The sequence below is a fragment of the Rhinopithecus roxellana genome, chromosome 6 (assembly GCF_007565055.1).
Source record: "Rhinopithecus roxellana isolate Shanxi Qingling chromosome 6, ASM756505v1, whole genome shotgun sequence".
Lineage (NCBI taxonomy): Eukaryota > Metazoa > Chordata > Mammalia > Primates > Cercopithecidae > Rhinopithecus > Rhinopithecus roxellana.
In genome coordinates, this window is record NC_044554.1 from 149807168 (window position 1) to 149834306 (window position 27139).

At 38.5% G+C, this 27139-nt stretch overlaps 1 protein-coding gene and 1 pseudogene across 2 annotated transcripts in view; one reads left to right on the forward strand and one right to left on the reverse strand.

The window, feature by feature from the left end:
* Positions 1-27139, forward strand: part of LOC104660373 (dpy-19 like C-mannosyltransferase 1) — a 120285-nt gene that overhangs the window by 37142 nt on the left and 56004 nt on the right. The window contains 1 exon segment of the mRNA XM_030931863.1: positions 13284-13291. Within this exon segment, the coding sequence (XP_030787723.1) occupies positions 13284-13291 (8 nt within the window).
* Positions 5050-6056, reverse strand: LOC104660370 (annotated as a pseudogene). The gene has a single exon (XR_747703.2). The product of XR_747703.2 is annotated as a ras-related protein Rab-11A pseudogene (transcript).

Below are 27139 nucleotides of genomic sequence, written 5' to 3' on the forward strand. Positions count from 1 at the left end.
GCCGGGCGTGGTGGTGGGCGCCTGTAGTCCCAGCTACTTGGGATCCTGAGGCAGGAGAATGGTGTGAACCCAGGAGGCAGAGCTTGCAGTGGGCGGAGATCGCACCATTGTACTCCAGCCTGGGCGACAGAGCAAGACTCTATCTCAAAAACACACACACACACACACACACACACACACACACACACACACAAACCAGAAAATATTGCTTATTGCTGAATTAAGTAGTATAAGTAATTGTTTATTTGGTAACTTAAAAATTTTCCTGTGGTTAATTATTATTAATATTGTGTTTTCCTTGGTGTTCTGTATGCTGATTAATTCCTTTCCAGATCTACAACTGAACTGTAAACACTTATTTTATACTTTGTCAAATGTATAAAATCCATTATTTCAATTCGCCCATTACTATCCCCTGGGGCCTCCCTCCTGGAACCTCTGTCTCTGGTTCCATCCTAGACCTATCCTTCCCTGGGCTTCTGTATAGCGATTCCCTGGGAGTTTTGTTCACCATCATCCTGAGAATTCCCCTTTCCTCTCTTGTGTTGGATTCATTGTGTTTTGGACCCCAAGTTGCTCTCTTTCTGGTCTGTTTCATCTTTTTGAGGATCATATCCTCAGGTGATTTCCAAGAGAGTCACAGAGATAATTTTAAAATACATTTTGTTTGGCATGTTTGAATATTTCCTTTTTTATTTTTACACTTAATTACTGGTTTGCCTGGTTGTTGATTTTAATTTTTCCTCAGACTTTTAAAGGCTTTGTTCGACTGTCTTCTAAGATGGAGTGTAGCTTTCAAAAGTCTGTTGCTATTCTACCGTTAGTTCGTTTCGTGTGTGGCTAGTTTTTTTTCCCTCTGGCAGCTTTTGGGTTCATCTTTCTCTCTTTAGTCCCCTAAAAGGTCATGATGTGGCAGATATTATTTCATCCTTCTCATCGCATACTTTGTGTGCTCTGTCTGGGCACTTTCTTCACTTTGGAGGAAAACTTTTTTTAGTATTATTTCCCTAATGACTTTCTCTTTTCCATTTTTTTTTCCTGTTTTCTTAAAAGTTATTGATTGGATATTGGACTTCTTGAAGTCGAATTTTCTCAGGGTTTTTCTTCCTTGTTTTATTTTTACATTTTATTGTCATTTCTGTTAGATTTCCAACTTAAAGAATCTTGAGTTTGAAAATTTCTCTGCCTGTTGCATTGTCTTTGTTACCTCTTGGTTCCCTTCAATTTGTGTTAGTTTCTGTTTTTCACATTGGAAGCTTCCATCCCCACAGCCTGGTGATTCCTAGCTTGACTTTGTATCTAAGGATGAGGAGCTGGTTAGAAGGTTGCAAAGTGGATGGGTCTTAACTGACTAGTGGCTTTTATTACAGCATGATCAGAGTGGAAACTGCTTTGTTTCGGGAGACCCAGGCTCCTTTCATCTTGTTGCTTTTTCATCTACCAGCCTCAGCTGCCTCTGCCTGTGGCCGGAGTCCAGGAGGCATATCTGATTCTTCACCTCAGTGCAGAAGTGACACCCAGTGCCAGTGACTCCTCCTCCCCCTCACCCCTGCTCATATGCAGACGCTTATGCATGAGGGCTGAGCGCACACCCACTGAGGCAGGGTCAGTGTTCCCTTTTCCTCACTTCCATCCCCTCTCTGGCAAGGAGGTCGCTTTTTGAAGAGAAAAATGATCTTTTTCATGAACTTCTCTACATTTAATGAGGGCTGCCCAGAGTCCCTGGGTCCCCTCTGATCTGTTCCTGATCTCCTCCCCCTCTTTTGAATATTTACCCTTGTCTCTACCCAGTTCTCCATTGTTTCTGAGCTTTTGTGAGAAAAGCCTGGACGTCCTTTTGTAGACATAAGTAGTCAGCAGAAAACACCTTTTCTCCCACATAAGGAACCAGCTAGTCAGAGGACAATACCTTCATCTTCCGCTTTTCTGTTCTCTGTTATCTTCTTTGGTCATTGGAGGTTCAGAGTTTTTCTTTGATACCTGACTTTTTTAAGCTGCTTTATGTCTAGATATGTTCAAGAAGCCCTGAGGGCCTGGAAGATTAGTCTGTATGTCAAAGCCCTTTTTAATTTTGCTTGATGTCCCCTTTTACATCTGAAGTGAATCGTCATCATTAACACAGTTAATCTTCCTACCGTCTCTTCCCATGATCCAACCAAGTTACCTATGAAGTGCTCAGTATTCTTAGGCTCTGTAGCAGAATGGAAGAGCATTTTGTATTAATTTTCCACTCTTCCACTGCCCTCCACCTGTTTTAAGGAAAAGTTGAATTTCTTAAATTTCATGCCAGTTTTGCTTCCATTGTTTTACATGATATTTTCTTATTCTTTATTTTCAAAAAATCAAGCATTTACTGCTCATATAGGCTGGATTTTTGGCTGAAAACATGTCTTAAATAGGCTGTGAATTCTACCATCTCAAACTTTTCCAGCTATATATATATAGTTTTAATATACTATTAACTTGGCCTGCTAACACATCTTTAATCAAACCCATTTGATCTAACAGTTGTGTATGAATATTTAAAAGATAAGCATTTTTATTTAGTATGCATAAATTGATGAAAGTTATTGGTTGGCAATATTGGTATCTTTTCTCCAAAATTTTCCTCTTTTTATGTCTTCATTCTCTCAGCAAATAACACTTCTGTCTACTCTAATGTCCAGTCTGACCTCTAAGAGATAGCTATGACTTTCCTCTTTCCTCTGTAATCCAAGGAGACACAAAATCCTATTAATACTGTCCCGTTTCAGAATATCTCTGGCGTCCTTCCACTTCTCTGCCAGCGCATCACCCTGGGATGACTCTGCATCAGCGAATGTGGCTCTGCTCCCCACCAGTCTTGCTCCCAGGCTGCTCTGCACACTCTTGTCAGTGTAGTCTTAACATTTGAGGAACTGTGACCGAGGACAGTGCAGCTGGAGAACAGAGTGTGGGTAGGAGGAAGAATAGTGAAAGGAGTCGAGGTGTATGCAGGGGCCAGATCCTGCAAGGCATTTTGGATATGTTTTGGTGTTTGGGTTTGACTTTGTAGGCAGTGGGGTACCATTGAAGGGCTGTGTGGATGGAGTGGGATTGGGTCCATTCATTGTTAAATACAACACACTCTGCAGCATAGAGGGAGCTGGCTTTGGGTGGGGGGTGTCGGAGGCTGTAGCAGCCCAGGGGAAGAGGATGGGAGCCTCAGCTGGTATGGCGGTGGTGGGATGGAGGGAAATGGAAAGACTCTGGGATACTAGGAGGCAGAATTGTTGGGGAGGCTCCAGGGGAAGCATTTGTTCAGAGGAGAGTGATATTTCCGGGCAGGAGAAGGAGGAAGCATCTGGGAAGGGGCTGCAGGTGTTGGATAGGTAATTGTTCACCATGGAATGAAGGGCCTGGAGCACACAGTGAAGAGGTCTGCATAGGAGTTGAGGAGTGTGGTGATTGGGTCAGAGCAGAGGCTCACCTGTTCGAACACATGGCCCTGCCTGGTATGACATGAGGTGTGGTGTGTTTGGCTCCAAGCTTTCAAAAAAGGAATGCCAGCAGTCTTTTGATTGAATAGTTCTGTTTTCAGATACCCTTTCACCCTCTTTCATGGACAAGGCTTGGTCCTCGAGTTCACAATCTAATAAATGAAAACTTCTGTTAGAACTGGCAGATAGAGAGTTAATTAAAGGCGTTGATGCCTTGCTTGAAACAGACTGGAAAGGACCAAGCTGAGAACTTTTCTTACCCTTCCTGATTCTTATCCTCATTCCTCATCTTTCTTTCCTATCTCTTTCCTTAGTAACCAGTGAATCCCCCCTCCCCCTGCCACGTGAGTATAGGGGAACGTTCTCAGCTCTGAACCAGGCCTGCTTGGCATTTCTTCATTGGGCTAGGAAGGTGCCCAAGCCTTCAGTCTCCAACTTAAGATTGGAAATTATCTTAATTTGGTTATTTCCAAATTTTTCTCCATTTTCTCTTTCTTAAGCATTTATACAACAATAAGAAAACTTACTCATAAGAGTTATTTAATATAGTTTTGAATTAACTCTGATTGCTTTTTTCTCTTCAAAAGTTTAACTTTGGGTGGTTCATCATTTTTGTAAATAGAGATAAAAATTTCAGTGATTAATAAAATCTATCAAAACTTGATAATTGATTTAAATCTATACAACTGTAGCAGGTGGGAAAGAAGAGCATTATAGAATTCTTAAATTTTACAACTGGAAAGTAATTTTAGGTCCTTTTTAGCTTTATTTTTTATTATCCCCTCATTTTATGTCTAAGAAAAATCAAGGTTTAGGTGAATGAGATGTGTGAGTAAATGTGGTATATGTTTAACAAGCTTAGAATGTTTTAAAATTTGCACAATAGGAGCTTTCTTATTTTCTGACAGTAATATTGCAGAAGAGACTTTTTTTTTTAACCACTAGGGAATGCTAAAATATCAACTGATCAACTATAATGGAAAATTTTTTTTTTAATTTTAGATATTCTGATTGCTGCATCTTTTCTGTTTAGCAAATTAAAAGGACTTAGTAGCCTCTATGGATTGGGGTGAGAGGGTGGACATCGAGAACACTATTTTAGATTTGTTTCAAGTCACATCATTTCACAGTGATTCTAACTCGGAACATTCCTTGTAGATAAACAAATTTTATTCTCTTCCTCTAGTTTTGCAGTTCTTAAAAATGTACTAGAAACAAATCTGCCTCTTTTGTTAGTTAAGCAAAGCTGAGCCCATATTCATGTAAGGTGTTGGACCTGTATTTTAGTAATTTAGTAACCTGTATTTTAGTAATTTGGTGAAAAAGGAATGTTGTCACAGTGGCTCTGCCCTCAGGAAATTGTCCAACCTCAGAGCCTCCCAGGTTGTATGGCAACTGAGTGAGGGTATGCGACTTCTTAGGCAAACCTCATCCTGAGATTTCGTCAGGGAATTGGATTTGTGAGTCGTTTGTTCTTTCCCTACCTTTACTCTACCATTTAGAAAATTAAAGTTATTACATTTTCATTTTGATTCCTCGTTGTTCCAGGGAATTTTTAAAAGGAAATTTTACATTAAATTCCTCAAGTGTCTTTTTTTTTTTTTTTTTTTTTGAGGAATCCAAACATTCAGTTTATTAAACTAAGGCTAGTGAAGCCATAGCATGAAAAAAAGCTGCAGTCATTCGGGACAAGTGAATGATTTTATAAAGCTAAAATCAAAAGACTTAGGACATGGAAAAATTCATAAGTATGAAGTAATAAAACACAAAAGTGACACAAGAATTACAAATATATTTAAATCTCAGACCTGGGAAATGGACTATACACAGCCTTCTAGGGGAGAAGAGAAATGCCTTAGATGTTCTGACAGCACTGCACCTTTGGCTTGTTTTCAGTGGTTGGTGGAACATGAATAGGAACCACATTGTTGCTTGGAGACATGTCATTTTCACGTCTGTCTGACATTTGCTTCTGAGAAACAATGCGGTAAATCTCTGTTAAAATTGTCTGAAAAGCAGCTTCTACATTTGTAGAGTCTAGAGCAGAAGTCTCAATGAACGACAAACCATTCTTTTCTGCAAAAGCTCTTGCTTCATCTGTAGGAACTGCCCTGAGATGACACAGATCACTCTTATTGCCCACAAGCATGATAACAATGTTACTATCAGCATGATCTCTCAGTTCTTTCAGCCACCGCTCTACATTTTCGTATGTGAGATGTTTAGCAATGTCATAAACCAATAAGGCACCTACAGCTCCACGATAATATGCTGATGTTATAGCTCGGTATCGCTCTTGCCCTGCTGTGTCCCATATCTGTGCCTTTATTGTTTTTCCATCAACCTGGATGCTTCTTGTTGCAAACTCTACTCCAATGGTGCTCTTGCTTTCCAGATTAAACTCATTTCGAGTAAATCGAGACAGGAGATTACTCTTTCCAACGCCAGAATCTCCAATAAGGACAACTTTAAAGAGGTAGTCGTATTCGTTGTCGCGGGTGCCCATTGCGCGGCCGAGGAGCGAAAGGGCGGGAGCAGCAGTGGTATCTGTGGGACCAGGGGGCGTCGCTGCAGGGGTAACCCGAACGCCGAGCTTCAACTTCAAGTGTCATTTTTTAAAAAACTCATCTTTCTTGTGTTTTAGGTTGTTTTAGACTCTAATCAGAGAATGAGGTGCCTTTACAACCTGATGTTCCAGTGACATAAGACAATGATGTGTGATCTCTGTCACAACATTGAGCTTGTTGATTATCTCCTTCAAATCCCTAGTATGTTTCCTTTAGCTTACTTGACCTGTCAGATTATGAAAGAATTAAAATTTTCCACTGTGATCAGATTTTGTCATGTTCTCTTTGTATTTCTAGAAGTTTTAACTTGGTATTTGACTGTTACATTGGTTGTCCAAAATAAACTTTATTATTTTTGAGACAGTTTCACCCAGGCTGGAGTGCTGTGGCGCATTCTAAGCTTATTGTAGCCTCCGCCTTCCTGGTTCAAAGGGTTCTTGACTCTCAGCCTCCTGAGTAGCTGGGACTACAGTCATGCGCCACCACATGGCTAATTTTTTTTTTTTTTTTTTTTTTTTTCCGTAGAGACAGTGTTTCATCATGTTACACCGGCTGGTCTCGAATTCTTGGCCTCAAGTGATCCACCTGCCTTGGCCTCCCAAAGTGCTGAGATTACAGGCATGAGCCACCGTGCCTGGCCCCAAAAATTTTTATTTGAAGGAATACAATTAGAATTGAGTACATGGAAGGAGATATACTGTGCAACTGAATGGCCATCATATAAATGACTGTCCTTCCCAACCCAAATTATATATAAATTTAATGTCATTCCGATCAGAAGCCTGACAATTTTTTCTTGGGTAGGGGAGCAGGGTTGGGAGACTGGTTCAGATGTTATATGTAAGAATAAGTTGGTAGGAATTACCTTAAAAATCTTAAAAATAAGAGTAGTTGGGGGTGGGGAGCTTTTTAAAATCATGTGTTAAAATTACCATAATGCTACAGTAATAAAAATAGTGTGATACAAAAAAAAAAAAAAAAAAAAACCCACACACAGAATTAAGTCAGTTGAATGAAATAGAACAGAGTCTAGCGTTGTTAGAAATTAGTGTAAGATAAAGGCTGAATTTTGTTTCACTGGTAAAAAGGATGTTTACTTGATAAAATGATTTAATATAATTGGCTAGTTCAAGGAGAACAAAATTAGGGTGAAAGAGCTAAGTGGAAAATGCAATTAATAATATTAGAAGACATTTTAGGAGACTATAGTTCTGAGGTATGGAAGGCCTTCAGGGACAAGACAGGAAGTGCAGAAGAAATAAAGGAAAATATCAACATATTTAAATACATAAAAGTTTAAAAATTCTTTCTGACAGCACACACCACAAATTATATCAAAATACTCTGTCATTACATATGTGTTAACTTAAAATAATCAAAAGGATCAGAATCTAAAGAGCGTTTATTCAAGCACAAAGTGTGAGGGTGGACCACTCAGGGACACCAACTCCAAAGAAATGAAGTCAGCCTTTGAAGGTAGGGAAGTTTAGGTTTCATTTATATAGGCAGAGACAGAAATTTTTAGCAGGAATACAACATTGTTCATACGAATTGGCACATAGTCACAGCAGTTCGATTGGTTATAGGTGGTATTTCTTTTGGGGAAGGGTACATTTAACTTTTTTTTTTTTTAGCAAAGGGTATAATAATGATGGCTTTTCTATAGTCTGATGTAAGCAAAGTAAAACAACACGGGGAACATTAGTCTATAACAGGGGTTATTAACTACAAAGGTAGGCTCAAACCTTTAATGCTGCCGTTGTTTCTCGCTAGCAGCAAGTGGCTTTGTCTTCTGCTCTGTGGGGAACATGGAAACTCCACAAAGTACTTGCCACTAAATATGCAGTCTTCCTCCTCTTTTGCCAAGGCAAACAGGCCACCTGTGCTGGGTCGCAGCCCTACCTGTCTCCTTCTGGATACTCCCTATGTGGATTATCCCTGCTGGCCATTGCCTCTCTTCCTCTTTTCCTCATTCATACATCACAAGAGTAAATACAGGGCCTTTGATGCCTATACCATCTGGTTCTTTGTTTCCTCTCTGACCTCTCTGTGATATACCTATACTTAGAGAAAAAGAAGGAAGAATATATTTGGGTAGAATAATGAGAAAGCATCATGAGCTAAAACGAGTAAGAAGACCTCAAGAGTAAAGATGCAGAACATGATGAAATAAACCTAAACAAAGCCTTATGTCCCCTACCCAGACTTCGGGGACAGTAGGGAACATATTTCACTCTTATCTGAGCAAATGAAGGTTAATTGTTAGAACTACCGGATTATACCATCATAATTTCTTACATAGAGTTATAAGCCTGATTGTCATACTTTAATATTTGTGTTCTATTCCAGTTTTTGAAAACAAAGGAAACATAAAACTTCATCTATAAACTGGTATTCCTCAAGTGTATTCTGCAGAAAAGTAGCTTGGGGATGGGATTTGGGAAATATGAAATTAAATCTTTAATGTGTGGAAGTACCTTGTGAATTTCTAGGAGCAGGTAGACAGTGTGGGGTTTTCCATCCTCATGATCATGGATCCCTTTCCTTGCACATCTTTCTCACCCTTTTTCCTAACGTATGTCACTGTCCCAAGGAAAGCAGTTTGAGAAATGTTGAAGGACATAAATATGAGGTTATAAAGAAAAAAGAGAAATCAGGTTGTATGATGTACAGTAATATGACTAGCAAGAATTTTTTATTCCCTTTCAGTTTGCATGCTTTTCTGAGTCTATACATATTGAAGATAGCAAATGATTTCTTAAAAATGAAAAAAGATTATTTTGACTAATGAAACTTTGGAGGAAATAAACTATTTTGTAAATAAGCATAGGAGAGTTCTAGTGTGACTAAAATCTTTTATAATACCAGAGGTTATGATCTTATGTATTTTAAGGTTTTTCTTAGGATTGACTTGAATTTTTGTTTTGTTCTTTTCCAGTGGCAGTCGATTAGGAAATATCCTTCCTTCATTTTCTCTGTCTATAAGTATAGGTATACCGCAGAGAGGTCGGAGAGCAAACAAAGAACCAGATGGTATAGGCATCAAAGGCCTTGTATTTTTTGATTGTTAGAAATTCTTTTTTTGTGAAATAGGATTGTTTAGCTTTTTCATGGTAAGATTAAAAAAAAAACTATTACCAAGCATGATTGATTCTGTTTTATGTAAAACATAATTGCATATATAAAGATATGCGCATATGAAGAGGAAATTCCTTACTTTGTATTTTTTAAAAATAAATACTTTTTAAAAAAGTAATTCAAAGTGAATGAAAGGATTGCCTTGGGGTTCATATCTAATTAACCCATTTTTAGGACCCACAACATATTTCTGAGTATTTCTTAAATATTTTTGCACTGAACTGAGAGTAAACTATAAACGTACATGTTCCTAATTACTTACTGACATAGTTATGCCATTTATATAAGATTTGGAAAAGAATTCTTAGAACACTTTGAAAAAAATCTCATTAATCCTTATAATATTCTTATATGGTAGATACCTAGTAAATATCCCAATATCATAAAAATGGAGGCAATAAAACATTAAGTGATTGGCTCAAGGTTACCCAGCAGGGAGATGATTTTATTTGTATTTTTAAAAAATTATTTATTTTAACTTACAAATAATAGTTGTAGATATTAATGGGCTACAATGTGATGTTTTGATTTATGTATACATTGTAGAAAGAGTCAATCAAGCAAATTAACGTATCTATTCCCTCACCAACTTAGCTTTTTTTGTGGTGAGAATGCTAAAAATCTATTCTTTTAGCAATTTTGAAATATGCAATACATTGTTGTTAACTGTAGTCGCCAGGTGGAGCAATAGATCATTAAAACTTATTCCTCCTGCCCAACTGAAACTTTATAGCCTTGGATCATCTCCCCATTACCCATCTCTCCCCTGAGCCTCTGGTAACTGCCTTTCTGTTCTCTGTTTCTATGAGAATGACTCTTAGATTCCACATATAATTAATATCATACAATATTTGCCTTCCTGTGCTTGGTTTATTTCACTTAGCATAGTATCTTTCAGTTCCATTCATAGTGTCTCAAATGACATAATTTCCTTCTTTTTTTAAGGCTGTGTCATATTCCGTTGTGTATGTATAGCACATTTTCCTTATTAATCTCTTTATGGACACTTAGGGTTGCTTCCATATCTTGGCTATTGTGAATAATGCTGAAATGAACATGGAGTGGCGATATCTCTGACATACTGATTTCAGTTCCTTTGGATATATACTCTGAAGTGGGATTGCCAGTTCTACTTTTAGTGTTTTTGAGGAAACTTACATGGCTTTCTAGAATGACTGTATGAATTTACATTCCCACCAACATTGTGCAGGAGTTCCCTTTTCTCCACATCCTCTCCAACACTTATCATTTGTGTTTTTTGATAATAGCCATTCTAACAGGTGTAGGTTGATATCTCATTCTGGTTTTAATTTGAATTTCCCCTATGATTTGAGAAGCTGAACACTTTTTTTTTCATGTATCTGTTGGCCATTTGTATTTTTCCTTTTGAGAAATGACTTCAGATTCTTTGCCCATTTTAAAAATTGAGTTGTTTTCTTGCTGTTGAGTTATTTGAGTACCTTACATATTTTGAATATTGGCCCCTTATCAGAGGCATGGTTTGCAGATATTTTCTGCCAATCCTCGGGCTGACTCTACACTCTGTTCATTATTTCCTTTGTTGTGCAGAAGCATTTTAGTTTGATGCAATCCTATTTGACTATTTTTGTTTTCCTTGCCGGTGCTTTTGCAGTCTTGTCCAAGAAATCATTGCCCAGATCAATATTGTGCATCTTTTTGCAGCGAGAGGATTACAAGTTTCTTGATTCCCCATTAATCTCTCCAAACATGAAACTCTTCGGTAGGGGAGTAGCATTTCAAAGAAGACATCACTATAATTTATCTTTTACAAATGAAAGATGCAGAGACTTTTTCTTGCCAATTTGTGGACCTCTTACTTCATTTTTCTTTCATTCTTTCTTCCTTTCTTTCCAGTGTTGGTAAGTTTTTGGCCTGCTGTACACCAGGTACTTTTTGATGATTGAGTTATGTAAGTAAAACAAAGACTCCTATCCTTGTGGACAATCATGTGAATGATGTGGGATAATCTTCTACCTTAAAGCAGGAGAGTAACTGGCTTATTTGGGCAGTAGCAAGGGGGAGCAAAGAGTGATAGCAGATAAGGTCAGGCAGTTAATAATTGGAGGTAGGATAGAGTGGGAGCAGATTTCTGTAGGTCACTGTAGGGTCTATTTGGAGTGGATGGAATGCCTCTAGAGGATGATGACTAGTAGAATGACTTGATTTAAATTATGTTTTACATGAATTTGGGAAACTGTGTAAGTACAAGATGTATAATTTTATGAAGTCTATTCACTGGTATGTCTATGGATTTGTGGACTTATTATATTAAACTTATAATAACTTCAAAAGTTCAATAAAAACAGCGTGTGTTAATCTTGGCAGCATATCTGCTGATGTAAATTTGAAAAGTAGTCTACAATAGAAAAGTGGCCTGCCACATCTTTTATGACCTTGCCCCAGCTGGATTTCTGGTTTTGTCTCACATCACTCTTCAGGCTATTTTTGATTTTTTTGCTTCAGCCCTATTGGCCCTTCTTTCCCCAGTTCCCCAAAAGGACTATTCCTTTTCCTTCCGCAGGGCCTTTGCACATGCTGATTCCTATGCTCTGTGTATGCCTCTGTGCCCCTCATCTTGACCTGTGCCTAATTAACTCCTAGTCATCTTTCACAACTGGGCATTTCAGTTTGCATCTCAATGGTGTTCTTAATTTCTTCCTGCAAATCTGGATTTCCATCTGACATAATTTCTCTTTACTTTTAATAATTTTATTTAGCATTGTAATAAAGATCTGCCAATAAGTCCCTTAGTTTTTGTCTGTCTAAAAATGTTATCTTGCCTTCATTTTTGAAGTATATGTTTGCTGAATAAGAATTATAGGTTGATAGCTTTACCTTTCAGCACTTTAAAGATGCCATTCCATTATCTTCTGGCTTCCACTTAAGAAGTCAGCTATAATTTTTATTGTTGTTCCTCTGAATGTAATGTGTCTTTTCTCTGTTGTTGGAAGATTTTCGTTATATATTTGTTTTTTATTGGTTGATGGTGATGAACCTAGACATGCTTTGTTCATGGAACGCTTTTGTTTTGTGGGTTGGTTTTTATTTTTAATCAGTTTTGGAAAATTTCTAGCCAAAATCTTCTTTTTAAATACTTTATTTTCTCCATTCTTTCTCTCTTCTCCTTTGGGGATTCTAATTACATGTATGTTCAACTTTTTAAAAATACTATCTCACAGATTTTTGACATTCTGTTTTTTTCCCCCATTTTTTTTTCCTCTCTATTCCTCCCTTTGGGTGTTTTCTCTTGCCATGTCTAGGAGTTGATGGATGCTTTATTCTGATGCATGCAGTCTGCTATTATCACTGTCTGGCAAATTCCCTCCCTCCCTCTCTGCCTTCCTCCCTTCTTGCCTTCTTTCTTCCTTCGTTCCTTCTTAAAATTTCCATTTTTTTTCCCTAGAGTCTCCATTTTTCTGTTGAAATTTCCTCTCTTCATTCATCTCACTAATATTTTTCTATACGTTTTAAAATCTAATTATTGTAGTTATTTTAAAGTCTGTCTTCTAATGCCAACACCTACATTATCTGGGAATTTAACTCCATTGACTGTTTTTTTTCTCTTGATTGTGGATCGTGTTTTCTTGCTACTTTGCATGTCTCATAGCTTTTTACTTTATGGAAGACAATTTCTGTAAAATAATGGTAAAGGTTGAACTAGATAATCATTTTTGCCTCAATTTCCCTAGAAAGGGAACATCTTCTTTTCTGTCAAGCACCTAGGAAGACAGACTGAGAATTTGGGATCCCACATGAAGCCCTGCCAAGCAGGACAGTAGTATAGTTTTAATTTGTTTAGTTTACTTCCAGTTTCAAATGAACTACAGCGATCTCTTTTTTCTTTGTCTCAGTCTCCAACTTTCCAGGTACTCAACTCAGGGGATGATTCCTTTGATCTTACCACTCTTTAAACTGGGAAGGGGTTAGTTTTCAGCTTTTTAGTTAATTTTAATCCATCTCCAGATTCAGCCATGGCAAGGCCCTGGAACCTAAGCGCTGTGTGTGAGATTGTGAGCTCACTGGGTTCTGACTCTCCCCAACTCCTTTGTCTGCCAGATTCATGTGTGTGTATGTTTATGTGTGTCCCAGGTTGAGGGAGGGGTGGCTGTCACAACAAGTACTCATTTTTGTGTTTGTACCTTTTTCAGATTCTTGTTTATATGGTTAGAAGTTGTTTGGTTCGAGCAAAGACTCTCTGCCTATGGCAGATCCTTACCTAAGTTATGCAATTGTTCCCAGGTGCGACGGTAGAGCCAACAAGTGTTTTATATCTTCACTAGGGCTATGTCTAGTTCCATTGTAAATCTTGTACTAAAAAGGCAGTACAAGAAAATTGCATTTTTCTTTACTGTTTTTTCTCCAGCTTTTTATTTTAAACAAATTGAAACTTATAGAAATGCTCTAGATTCACTTTCATTTACCAGTTTTAATATTTTAATACATATGCTGTCTCTCTTATACAAACACCGGCAGACATTTTTCTTTTCTTTTTTTTTTTTTTGAGACGGAGTCTCGCTCTGTTGCCCAGGCTGGAGTGCAGTGGCCGGATCTCAGCTCACTGCAAGCTCCGCCTCCTGGGTTTACGCCATTCTCCTGCCTCAACCTCCCGAGTAGCTGGGACTACAGGCACCCGCCACCTCGCCCGGCTAGTTTTTTGTATTTTTTAGTAGAGACGGGGTTTCACCATGTTAGCCAGGATGGTCTCAATCTCCTGACCTCGTGATCCACTCGTCTCGGCCTCCCAAAGTGCTGGGATTACAGGCTTGAGCCACCGCGCCCGGCCGAGGCAGACATTTTTCTAATCCATTTGAAAATGAGTTGCAGATATGATATCTCACCCCTAAATACTTCAGAATATATTGTCTAAAAGAAATACATTCTCCTACATAATCACAATACTGTTATCATACTTGAGAAATTTAACACTAACAATTATACAATAATATCTTACTATAACCCATATTCTCATTTACATAGTTTATTCCCATAAATTATTTGATGCTTTTATTTTGGATCCAGAATCTGATTAAGAATTGTACATTGCATTTAGTTGTCATTTTGTTTAGAAAAGTTTATCTCAAACAGTTTCTCTTTTTATTTAATGGCCTTAACATTTTTGAGGAGTCTGAACTAATTATTTTGTAGAGGTCTGATAATTTGGACTTGCCTGATTGTTTCCTCATTAAAAGCTTCAGATTAGACCATTTTATTTTATTTTATTTTGAGATAGGGTTTCACTCTGTTGCCCAGGCTGGAGTGCAGTGTCACAATTTTGGCTCACTGTAGCCTCTCCCTTCCTGGTTCAAGTGATTCTCGTGCCTCAGCCTCCCGAGTAGCTGGGATTACAGGCATGTGCCACCATGCCCAGCTAATTTTTATACTTTCTTTAGAGACAGGGTTTCACCATGTTGGCCAGGCTGGTCTTGAACTCCTGGCCTGAAATAATCTGCCTGCCTCGGCCTCCCAAAGTGTTGGGATTACAGACGTGAGCCACCACGCCCAGCCAGATTAGACATTTTAATGAAGAATGTGGCACATACGATGTTGTGTTCTTTTCTTTGCATTACATCTGGAGGCACGTAAAACCAATTTGTCCCATAATCAAATTTACTAAGTTAAATCACACGGTTAAGGTGGTGTCTGTCATATTTCTCTATTATAAAAATGCCCTTTTCCTTTTAATAAGTGAAATGTGGGATGATACTTTGAGACACCAATACCCTCTTCCTCTATAACATTTACCAACTGATTATGCATCCATTGATGATCTTTGCCTGAATTAGTTATTACATTAGCCATTGCAAATGGTAATTTTCTAATTCTAATTTCATCTATATTTAATGGTGTTCTGTAAAGACAAATGCCCTATCCTGCCGTTTTCTTTTACTATATATGCATAGTTTTTAAAAAATTTATTCAATGTTTCATAATCCATCGCAAATCTTTTTGATGTTCTCATTGTCACACATTTGGCTGGTAGTAGTCTCCTCACATTTTAATTATATGTAATTTTCATACGTTAAGATTTGCATATTTTGACTATTCAGTGGATCTCTACATATGTATACAGTCTTGTATCCAGGAACTAGATCAATGTATAGACTATTTCCAGCCCCCAAGCAGGCTCACCTCTGTTCCTGTCCCATCTGTACCTTTCCCCATCCTTCAAAACAGGTAGCCACTCTTCTATCTCTATCACTATTGATTAGTTTTGCCTATTTGGGGGTTTCATATAGTGGAATCATACTTTCTTATGTCTGATGTCTTTCTCTCAGTGTATGTCTGTGATATATTTCCACATTATTTTCTAAAGTGCTTGTGCCAGGTTTTACCCCCATTGGCAATGTACGAGAATTCCAGTTTCTTCTATCAACACATCCTTGTCAGTGCTTGGCATTGGCAGTCCTCTTAATTATAGTCATTCTGATGAGTGAACTGGTACCTTATTATAGGTTTAGTTTGCATTTTCCTGATGAGTAAGATATTGAGCACCTTTTAATATGGCTTATCTGATTTAGATCTTCTCTTTCTTTAATACTTATCTAAGTCTTCCCCCATTAAAAAATACTTGAGTTATTTTATTCATATATGGGAACTCATTGTCAATTCCGTGGAGTTCTTTGTAGAATATATGTTCTGCAAGTACCCTCTCACCACTTATGACCTGCCTTTTCATCTTTTCAGGTTTTGTGATTTTTATCTTTGTGTACACAGATCTTTTTGGGTTTTTTTGATGAAGTTCATAATTTTCATGAAGTTCCATTTATCAATCTCTTATGTTCAGTCCTTTTTGTGTCTGATTAAAAACTCTTTGCCTAGGTCGTAAAGATTTTCTTGTATTTTCTTTTAGAAGCTTAAAGAAAATATAAGGGAAAATCTTGGTGTAGCTGTCACATTTTGGTTTATAATCTGTCTAGAATCTTGTAGAGTATGAAATAGGTTCCAGATTCCTTCCTTCCCTACCCCACCCCAAATAGGATGTCCAATTAACCTAGTACCATTTGTTAAAAAGAAAATTCTTTCCCCGCTGAATTGTAGTGGGCCTTCTGTCATAAATAAAGTGACTATATATTTTTGGATTTATTTCAACGCTCTCCATTATGTTCTCTTTGTCCATTTATCTTCAAGCCAGTATCACACTGCCTTAAATATTGTAGCTTATAAGTTCAATATCTGATAGTAAAGATCTCTAACCTTGTTTTTCATCCATATTGCCATAGCTGTTCCAGGTCCTTTGTGTTTCTATACAAATTTTAGAATCAGCTTGTCACTACTCCCCTCTCTTTCAACACATACACAACCTGCTGGTTGTGTATTGGATCTCTAGATTAATTTAGAATGGACATTCCTGAATATACTAAATCTTCCAATCCATAAACATAGATTTATATTCATCTCCTTTAATTTCCCTCAGCAATGTTTTATGTTTTGTATGTATTTTATTAATCTCTAGATATTTTATGATTTTGGCACTATTTTCTGCCCTTTTGATATATCTCATTGGTGTCTGAACGCTTCCTTTCAAACACAAAAAGGTTCCAGAAACAAACAACACAAAATGGTTTCAGAGTTACTACACTAATGTCATTACCAATAACAAACCTACCAAGTATGGTTCAGTATGTCTCTACTTATTTTTCTCCTAAGAGTATATTCTACTAAGGAGGTCTAGTCAGAATATAAAAGTTAAACAATTCAGAAGCAACCTGAATTGTTTTTATTTCTCCATGTTGTATTATCATTTTGATAGTGCAATTTGAATCATTTGTTTCTGTTTCTATTTATATTGCCTTTATGCCTTGGCTAATGCTTTCATTTTATAGTCAGAATTTTGTTTATGTTGATAACCTTGAGCAGTGTAGTTTATAACCACATGATAAAGGTGGTAGAGTTGATACTGATAACATCTTGCCAGATATATTTTCTATTTTAGATGAATAAGCAGTGGTCAAGTTCGAGTCATTGCAACAATGGGTGGAAACGTGGAGGTGTACTCACTGCTTTTTCAACAAAGTTAACTGCTTTCACAGAGGTTTTTTGTAAATTTAGGATAGGATATACTGATATCTTAGATTTTCAGAGACAAAAAGATTAATGTTTTTTGTTATACAACCAGCTGACATTCTTTATAAAGATAGTAAAGTTTAAAATAGCATTTACATATCACTGACGCATTAAACCCTGTATGAGCCAAAATTGTATTATAAGTTCAGATTGAAATATATAACTGGTTAATTGAGCAGCTTATCAGTATAGGCTGTGCATCTGTAATCTGAAAATCTGAAGTCTGAAATACTCCAAAAGTCCAAAACTTTTTGAATGCCAACATGACTCTCAAAGGAAATTCTCATTGGAGCATTTCAGATTTTGTTTTTTTGAATTAGAGATGCTCAGTCAGTAGGGAAAATGCAAATATTGCAAAATTTGAAAAACTCTGAAATCCAAAACACTTCTGGTCCCAGCATTTTGGATAAGAAATACTCAACCCGTGTATGGTACAAAAATAGACCAAAACTCCAAGAAAGCAAGCAGGCTTACTTATTATCAAGATACAGTGCCCTGAGATGCACAAAGCCTACTCCAAACTAAGGGTCTTCCTAAATAATGGGACTGCCCTAAGAGCATCAAACAAGAGATAATCAAGCCATGTCCCTTAAACCTAGCATTTTTATGTTTACTATGCGGATAGCAGGATTCTTAACACCTATAACATTCTCTGAAGAGAGGTAGCATAACCTTCATGGTGCTAGCAATCTTTTAAGGAAGCACTGATAAACATAATGTTTAAAGCATTATTATAGTGAATATTAAGCAATATGAAGACATAGTATAATCAATATAGAAAAGCAGCAGTCAGAGGTGGGTAATTTGTTTTAAACCTAAACTTTATAGTAACAAGTTAGGATTGATACAGCAAATAGCAACTCTAGTAAAAACTCTTGGAATAAATCTTTTTTTTTTTTTATTATACTTTAAGTTCTAGGGTACATGTGCATAACGTGCAGGTTTGTTACATATGTATACTTATGCCATGTTGGTGTGCTGCACCCATCAACTCGTCAGCACACATCAATTCATCATTTATATCATGTATAACTCCCCAATGCAATCCCTCCCTCCTCCCCCCTCCCCATGATAGGCCCCAGTGTGTGATGTTCCCCTTCCCGAGTCCAAGTGATCTCATTGTTCAGTTCCCACCTATGAGTGAGAACATGCGGTGTTTGGTTTTCTGTTCTTGTGATAGTTTGCTAAGAATGATGGTTTCCAGCTGCATCCATGTCCCTACAAAGGACGCAAACTCATCCTTTTTTATGGCTGCATAGTATTCCATGGTGTATATGTGCCACATTTTCTTTTTTTTTTTTTTTTTTTTTTTTTTTTTTTTTTGAGACGGAGTCTTGCTCTGTCACCTGGACTGGAGTGCAGTGGCCGGATCTCAGCTCACTGCAAGCTCCGCCTCCCGGGTTTACGCCATTCTCCTGCCTCAGCCTCCCGAGTAGCTGGGACTACAGGCGCCCGCCACCTCGCCCGGCTAGTTTTTTGTACTTTTTAGTAGAGACGGGGTTTCACCGTGTTAGCCAGGATGGTCTTGAACTCCTGACCTCGTGATCCGCCCGTCTCGGCCTCCCAAAGTGCTGGGATTACAGGCTTGAGCCACCGCGCCCGGCCGTGCCACATTTTCTTAATCCAGTCTGTCACAGATGGACATTTGGGTTGATTCCAAGTCTTTGCTATTGTGAATAGTGCCGCAATAAACATACGTGTGCATGTGTCTTTGTAGTAGAATAATTTATAATCCTTTGGGTATATACCCAGTAGTGGGATGGCTGGGTCATATGGTACATTTAGTTCTAGATCCTTGAGGAATCGCCATACTGTTTTCCATAATGGTTGAACTAGTTTACAATCCCACCAACAGTGTAAGTGTTCCTATTTCTCCACATCCTCTCCAACAACTGTTGTTTCCTGACTTCTTAATGATTGCCATTCTAACTGGTGTGAGATGGTATCTCATTGTGGTTTTGATTTGCATTTCTCTGATGGCGAGTGATGATGAGCATGTTTTCATGTGTCTGTTGGCTGTATGAATGTCTTTTTTTTGAGAAATGTCTGTTCATATCCTTTGCCCACTTTTTGATGGGGTTGTTTGTTTTTTTCTTGTATATTTGTTTGAGTTCTTTGTAGATTCTGGATATTAGCCCTTTGTCAGATGAGTAGGTTGCAAAAATTTTCTCCCATTCTGTAGGTTGCCTGTTCACTCTGATGGTAGTTTCTTTTGCTGTGCAGAACCTCTTTAGTTTAATTAGATCCCATTTGTCAATTTTGGCTTTTGCTGCCGTTGCTTTTGGTGTTTTAGACATGAAGTCCTTGCCCATGCCTATGTCCTGAATGGTACTACCTAGATTTTCTTCTAGGGTTTTTATGGTATTAGGTCTAACATTTAAGTCTCTAATCCATCTTGAATTAATCTTCGTATAAGGAGTAAGGAAAGGATCCAGTTTCAGCTTTCTACTTATGGCTAGCCAATTTTCCCAGCACCATTTATTGAATAGGGAATCCTTTCCCCATTTCTTGTTTCTCTCAGGTTTGTCAAAGATCAGATGGCTGTAGATGTGTGGTATTATTTCTGAGGACTCTGTTCTGTTCCATTGGTTTATAGCTCTGTTTTGGTACCAGTACCATGCTGTTTTGGTTACTGTTGCCTTGTATAGTTTGAAGTCAGGTAGCGTGACGCCTCCAGCTTTGTCCTTTTGACTTAGGATTGTCTTGGCAATGCGGGCTCTTTTTTGGTTCCATATGAACTTTAAAGCAGTTTTTTCCAATTCTGTGAAGAAACTCATTGGTAGCTTGATGGGGATGGCATTGAATCTATAAATAACCTTGGGCAGTATGGCCATTTTCACGATATTGATTCTTCCTGTCCATGAGCATGGTATGTTCTTCCATTTGTTTGTGTCCTCTTTGATTTCACTGAGCAGTGGTTTGTAGTTCTCCTTGAAGAGGTCCTTTACATCCCTTGTAAGTTGGATTCCTAGGTATTTTATTCTCTTTGAAGCAATTGTGAATGGAAGTTCATTCCTGATTTGGCTCTCTGCTTGTCTGTTACTGGTGTATAAGAATGCTTGTGATTTTTGCACATTAATTTTGTATCCTGAGACTTTGCTGAAGTTGCTTATCAGCTTAAGGAGATTTTGGGCTGAGACGATGGGGTTTTCTAAATATACAATCATGTCATCTGCAAACAGGGACAATTTGACTTCTTCTTTTCCTAACTGAATACCCTTGATTTCTTTCTCTTGCCTGATTGCCCTAGCCAGAACTTCCAACACTATGTTGAATAGGAGTGGTGAGAGAGGGCATACCTGTCTTGTGCCAGATTTCAAAGGGAATTTTTCCAGTTTTTGCCCATTCAGTATGATATTAGATGTGGGTTTGTCATAAATAGCTCTTATTCTTTTGAGGTACATTCCATCAATACCGAATTTATTGAGCGTTTTTAGCATGAAGGTCTGTTGAATTTTGTCAAAAGCCTTTTCTGCATCTATTGAGATAATCATGTGGTTCTTGTCTTTGGTTCTGTTTATATGCTGGATTACGTTTATTGATTTGCGAATGTTGAACCAGCCTTGCATCCCAGGGATGAAGCCCACTTGATCATGGTGGATAAGCTTTTTGATGTGCTGCTGAATCCGGTTTGCCAGTATTTTATTGAGAATTTTTGCATCAATGTTCATCAGGGATATTGGTCTAAAATTCTCTTTTTTTGTTGTGTCTCTGCCAGGCTTTGGTATCAGGATGATGTTGGCCTCATAAAATGAGTTAGGGAGGATTCCCTCTTTTTCTATTGATTGGAATAGTTTCAGAAGGAATGGTACCAGCTCTTCCTTGTACCTCTGTTAGAATTCAGCTGTGAATCCATCTGGTCCTGGACTTTTTTTGTGGGTAGGCTATTAATTGTTGCCTCAATTTCAGAGCCTGCTATTGGTCTATTCAGGGATTCAACTTCTTCCTGGTTTAGTCTTGGGAGAGTGTAAGTGTCCAGAAAATTATCCATTTCTTCTAGATTTTCTAGTTGATTTGCGTAGAGGCGTTTATAGTATTCTCTGATGGTTGTTTGTATTTCTGTGGGGTCGGTGGTGATATCCCCTTTATCACTTTTTATTGTGTCTATTTGATTCCTCTCTCTTTTCTTCTTTATTAGTCTTGCTAGCAGTCTGTCAATTTTGTTGATCTTTTCAAAAAACCAACTCCTGGATTCGTTGATTTTTTGGAGGGTTTTTTGTGTCTCTATCTCCTTCAGTTCTGCTCTGATCTTAGTTATTTCTTGCCTTCTGCTAGCTTTTGAATGTGTTTGCTCTTGCCTCTCTAGTTCTTTTAATTGTGATGTTAGAGTGTCAATTTTAGATCTTTCCTGCTTTCTCTTGTGGGCATTTAGTGCTATAAATTTCCCTCTACACACTGCTTTAAATGTGTCCCAGAGATTCTGGTATGTTGTATCTTTGTTCTCATTGGTTTCAAAGAACATCTTTATTTCTGCTTTCATTTTGTTATGTACCCAGTAGTCATTCAGGAGCAGATTGTTCAGTTTCCATGTAGTTGAGCGGTTTTGATTAAGTTTCTTAGTCCTGAGTTCTAGTTTGATTGCACTGTGGTCTGAGAGACAGTTTGTTATAATTTCTGTTCTTTTACATTTGCTGAGGAGTGCTTTACTTCCAATTATGTGGTCAATTTTGGAATAAGTGCGATGTGGTGCTGAGAAGAATGTATATTCTGTTGATTTGGGGTGGAGAGTTCTATAGATGTCTATTAGGTCCGCTTGGTGCAGAGATGAGTTCAATTCCTGGATATCCTTGTTAACTTTCTGTCTCGTTGATCTGTCTAATGTTGACAGTGGAGTGTTGAAGTCTCCCATTATTATTGTATGGGAGTCTAAGTCTCTTTGTAAGTCTCTAAGGACTTGCTTTATGAATGTGGGTGCTCCTGTATTGGGTGCATATATATTTAGGATGGTTAGCTCTTCCTGTTGAATTGATCCCTTTACCATTATGTAGTGGCCTTCTTTGTCTCTTTTGATCTTTGATGGTTTAAAGTCTGTTTTATCAGAGACTAGGATTGCAACCCCTGCTTTTTTTTGTTCTCCATTTGCTTGGTAGATCTTCCTCCATCCCTTTATTTTGAGCCTATGTATGTCTCTGCATGTGAGATGGGTCTCCTGAATACAGCAGACTGATGGGTCTTGACTCTTTATCCAGTTTGCCAGTCTGTGTCTTTTAATTGGAGCATTTAGTCCATTTACATTTAAGGTTAATATTGTTATGTGTGAACTTGATCCTGTCATTATGATATTAACTGGTTATTTTGCTTGTTAGTTGATACAGTTTCTTCCTAGCCTCGATGGTCTTTACATTTTGGCATGTTTTTGCAATGGCTGGTACCGGTTGTTCCTTTCCATGTTTAGGGCTTCCTTCAGGGTCTCTTGTAAGGCAGGCCTGGTGGTGACAAAATCTCTAAGCATTTGCTTATCTGTAAAGGATTTTGTTTCTCCTTCACTTAGTTTGGCTGGATATGAAATTCTGGGTTTAAAATTCTTTTCTTTAAGAATGTTGAATATTGGCCCCCACTCTCTTCTGGCTTGGAGAGTGTCTGCCGAGAGATCTGCTGTTAGTCTGACGGGCTTCCCTTTGTGGGTAACCCGACCTTTCTCTCTGGCTGTCCTTAAGATTTTTTCCTTCATTTCAACTTTGGTGAATCTGGCAATTATGTGTCTTGGAGTTGCTCTTCTCGAGGAGTATCTTTGTGGTGTTCTCTGTATTTCCTGAATTTGAATGTTGGCCTGCCCTACTAGGTTGGGAAAGTTCTCCTGGATGATATCCTGAAGAGTGTTTTCCAACTTGGTTCCATTTTCCCCCTCACTTTCAGGCACCCCAATCAGATGTAGATTTGGTCGTTTTACATAACCCCATACTTCTTGCAGGCTTTGTTCATTTCTTTTTCTTCTTTTTTCTTTTGGTTTCTCTTCTCGCTTCATTTCATTCATTTGATCCTCAATCGCTGATACTCTTTCTTCCAGTTGATCGAGTCGGTTTCTGAAGCTTGTGCATTTGTCACGTATTTCTCGTGTCATGGTTTTCATCTCTGTCATTTCGTTTATGACCTTCTCTGCATTAATTAGTCTAGCTGTCAATTCTTCCACTCTTTTTTCAAGATTTTTAGTTTCTTTGCGCTGGGTACGTAATTCCTCCTTTAGCTCTGAGAAGTTTGATGGACTGAAGCCTTCTTCTCTCATCTCGTCAAAATCATTCTCTGACCAGCTTTGATCCGTTGCTGGCGATGGGCTGCGCTCCTTTGCAGGGGGAGATGTGCTCTTATTTTTTGAATTTCCAGCTTTTCTGCCCTGCTTTTTCCCCATCTTTGTGGTTTTATCTGTCTCTGGTCTTTGATGATGGTGACGTACTGATGGGGTTTTGGTATAGGTGTCCTTCCTGTTTGATAGTTTTCCTTCTGACAGTCAGGACCCTCAGCTATAGGTCTGTTGGAGATTGCTTGAGGTCCACTCCAGACCCTGTTTGCCTGGGTATCAGCAGCAGAGGTTGCAGAAGATAGAATATTGCTGAACAGCGAGTGTACCTGTCTGATTCTTCCTTTGGAAGCTTCCTCTCAGGGGTGTACTCCACCCTGTGAGGTGTGGGGTGTCAGACTGCCCCTAGTGGGGGATGTCTCCCAGCTAGGCTACTCAGGGGTCAGGGACCCACCTGAGCAGGCAGTCTGTCCGTTCTCAGATCTCAACCTCTGTGTTGGGAGATCCACAGCTCTCCCCTAAGCTGTCAGACAGAGTCGTTCGCGTCTGCACAGGTCCCCGCTGCTTCCCCTGTTGGTCTTCAGCTGTGCGCTGTCCCCAGAGGTGGAGTCTACAGAGACAGGCAGGCTTCCTTGAGCTGCTGTGAGCTCCACCCAGTTCGAGCTTCCCAGCGGCTTTGTTTACCTACTTAAGCCTCAGCAATGGCGGGCGCCCCTCCCCCAGCCTCGCTGCTGCCTTGCGGATAGATCGCCGCAGACTGCTGTGCTAGCAATGAGGGAGGCTCCGTGGGCGTGGGACCCTCCCGGCCAGGTGTGTGATATATTCTCCTGGTGTGCCTGTTTGTTTAAAGCGCAGTATTGGGGTGGGAGTTACCCGATTATCCAGGTGTTGTGTGTCTCAGTTCCCCTGGCTAGGAAAAGGGATTCCCTTCCCCCTTGCGCTTCCAGGTGAGGCGATGCCTCGCCCTGCTTCAGCTCTCGCTGGTCAGGCTGCAGCAGCTGACCAGCGCCGATTTTCCGGCACTCCCTAGTGAGATGACCCCAGTACCTCAGTTGAAAATGCAGAAATCACCCGTCTTCTGTGTCGCTCGCACTGGGAGTTGGAGACTGGAGCTGTTCCTATTCGGCCATCTTACTCCGCCCCCCGGAATAAATCTTAAACATGATCTGTTTGATACTAATACAGACCACAATTTATAACTCACTTGTCAGTTGTTCTTCTATTAGTTTGAAGTTATGAAGATAAATCAATTAGATCATGCTGTATTTTCAATATTATAAGTTAATAGTTTGAAAATAGCGATTGGAAAATTAAGCTATTTTTGAGATTCCTTAGTTATTGATTCTTGAGTGAATGATTAAAAATTACATGGTGAAACCCCATCTCTACTAAAAATACAAAAAAAATTAACCGGGTGTGGTGGCAGGCGCCTGTAGTCCCAGCTACTCGGGAGGCTGAGGCAGGAGAATGGCGTGAACCCGGGAGGTGGATTTTGCAGTGAGGCGACAGCGATTGCGCCACTGCACTCCAGCCTGGGTGACAGAGCGAGACTCCGTCTCAAAAAAAAAATTATTAAGCGGAAAATAAAAGCCTGTTGTTAATATCTACACAGTATTATGTTGCAATATAATCAGTGTTACGAAATGTGTGCTAAAAATTATATACAAGATGATAGCAGTTTGTGCAACATAAGATTTTTATTGAATTTATTTTCACAATAAATGGATTTCTTGTACTTAAAGACAGCATACATTTTTATAACCCTGTTTTGAAGCAGTTTACATGTATATTTCCTTTAATTCTCAAATTTCAAAATAATGCCTCTAAAAAGCATTGGTATTTTAAACTGTCACACTCTTTTTATTTTACATTTAAAATTAGAGATAAAAAATATTTATTTGTTGAAACGTAAGGCATGACTAAACCAAATCTCTTCAGTATTTTCAAAGTATATGGGGTCATCTGGAATGGCAATTATGTTTGTACCAGATCTAGTAAAGCATATTGTGTTACTAGAGAAACAATAGAAAGGACTTTCATGGACATTTGATTTCATGCACTCAGAATTTTGGAGGGAGAAGAACTTGGCCTTCATTACAGTCCTATAATTGGGTTTTCTTGTCCCTACTTTCGGAGAATGTAATTCAGTTTTGGTGAACTGAGTGACTTCAGCTATTAAATGAATTTTGGAGAAATGATAACGTCATTGAATGTGGGTAACAAATGTGGGGGAACCGTCTGTATGAAGAAAATTCTCAAATTGTACATTGCATAGTTTGAATACTTGCTTGTTTGAATATTTGTTTTTGTACAGAGACTGATGACTTTACAAATTTTGATCATACAGGCATACTTCAGAGATATGTAGGTTTAGGACCAGACTGGGGCAATAAAGTAAATACCGTAATAAATCAAGTCATACAAACTTTTTGGTTTTCCAGTGCACATAAAAGTTATGTTCACACTGTATGGTAGTCTATTAAGTGTGAAATAGCATTATGTCTAAAAAACAATGTACATACCTTAATTTAAAAATAAGTCGCTAATCCCAGCACTTTGGGAGGCTGAGGCAGGCAGATCACCTGAAGTCAAGAGTTCGAGACCAACCTGGTCAGCATGGTGAAACCCTTTCTCTATTAAAAATACAAAAAAAAAAAAAAAAAAAAAAAAATTAGCCGAGTGTGGTGGCGGGTGCCTGTAGTGCCAGCTACTTGGGAGGCTGAGGCAGGAGAATCGCTTGAACCCAGGAGGCAGAGGCTAAGTGAGCCGAAATTGTGCAGCTGCACTCCAGCCTGGACAGCAGAATGAAACTCCATCTCTAAACAAACAAAGTACCAATGATCACCTGAACCTTCAGCAAGTTGTTCAGATGGAGGGTCTTACCTTGATGTTGATGGCTGCCGACAGAGGAGTTGCTAAAGAATGGGATAGCTGTGGCAATTTCTTAAGATAACAATGAAATTTGCTGCTTTGATTGATGCTTTCTTTCACAAAAGATTCCTCTGTAGCATGTGATGCTGTTTGATAGCATTTTACCCACAGTAGAACTTTCAAAATTGGAATCAATCCTCTCAAACCCTGCCACTGCTTTAGCAACTACAGTTATGTCATATTCTAAATCCTTTGTTGTAATTTCAAAAATGTTTACAGTATCTTCACCAGTAGTAGATCCCATTTCAAGAAACCACTCTTCTTTGCTCATTTAAGAAGCAACTCCTTATCCTTTAAGTTTTATCATGATATTACAGCAGTTCAGTCACATCTTCAGGCTCCACTTCTAGTTATCTTGCCATTTCCACCACATCTGCAGTTACTTCCTTCACTGAAGTCTTGAGCCCATCTACGTCTCCCATGAGGGTTGAAATAAACTTCTTCCAAAGTCCTATTAATGATGATATTTTGACATCCTCCCATGAATCAGAATGATTTTAATGGTATCTGAAATAGTTAATCCATTCCAGATTTAAATTTCATTTTCCCAGACTCATCAGAGGAATCACTGTGGCAGTTAGACCTTTATGAAACGTGTCTCTTAAATAATAAGACCTGAAAGTTGAAATGACTCCTTGCTTCATGGGCTGCAGAACAGATGCTGTGTTAGCAGGCATGAAACCAACATTAATCACTTCATCTGTCTCCACCCGAGCACTTGTGTA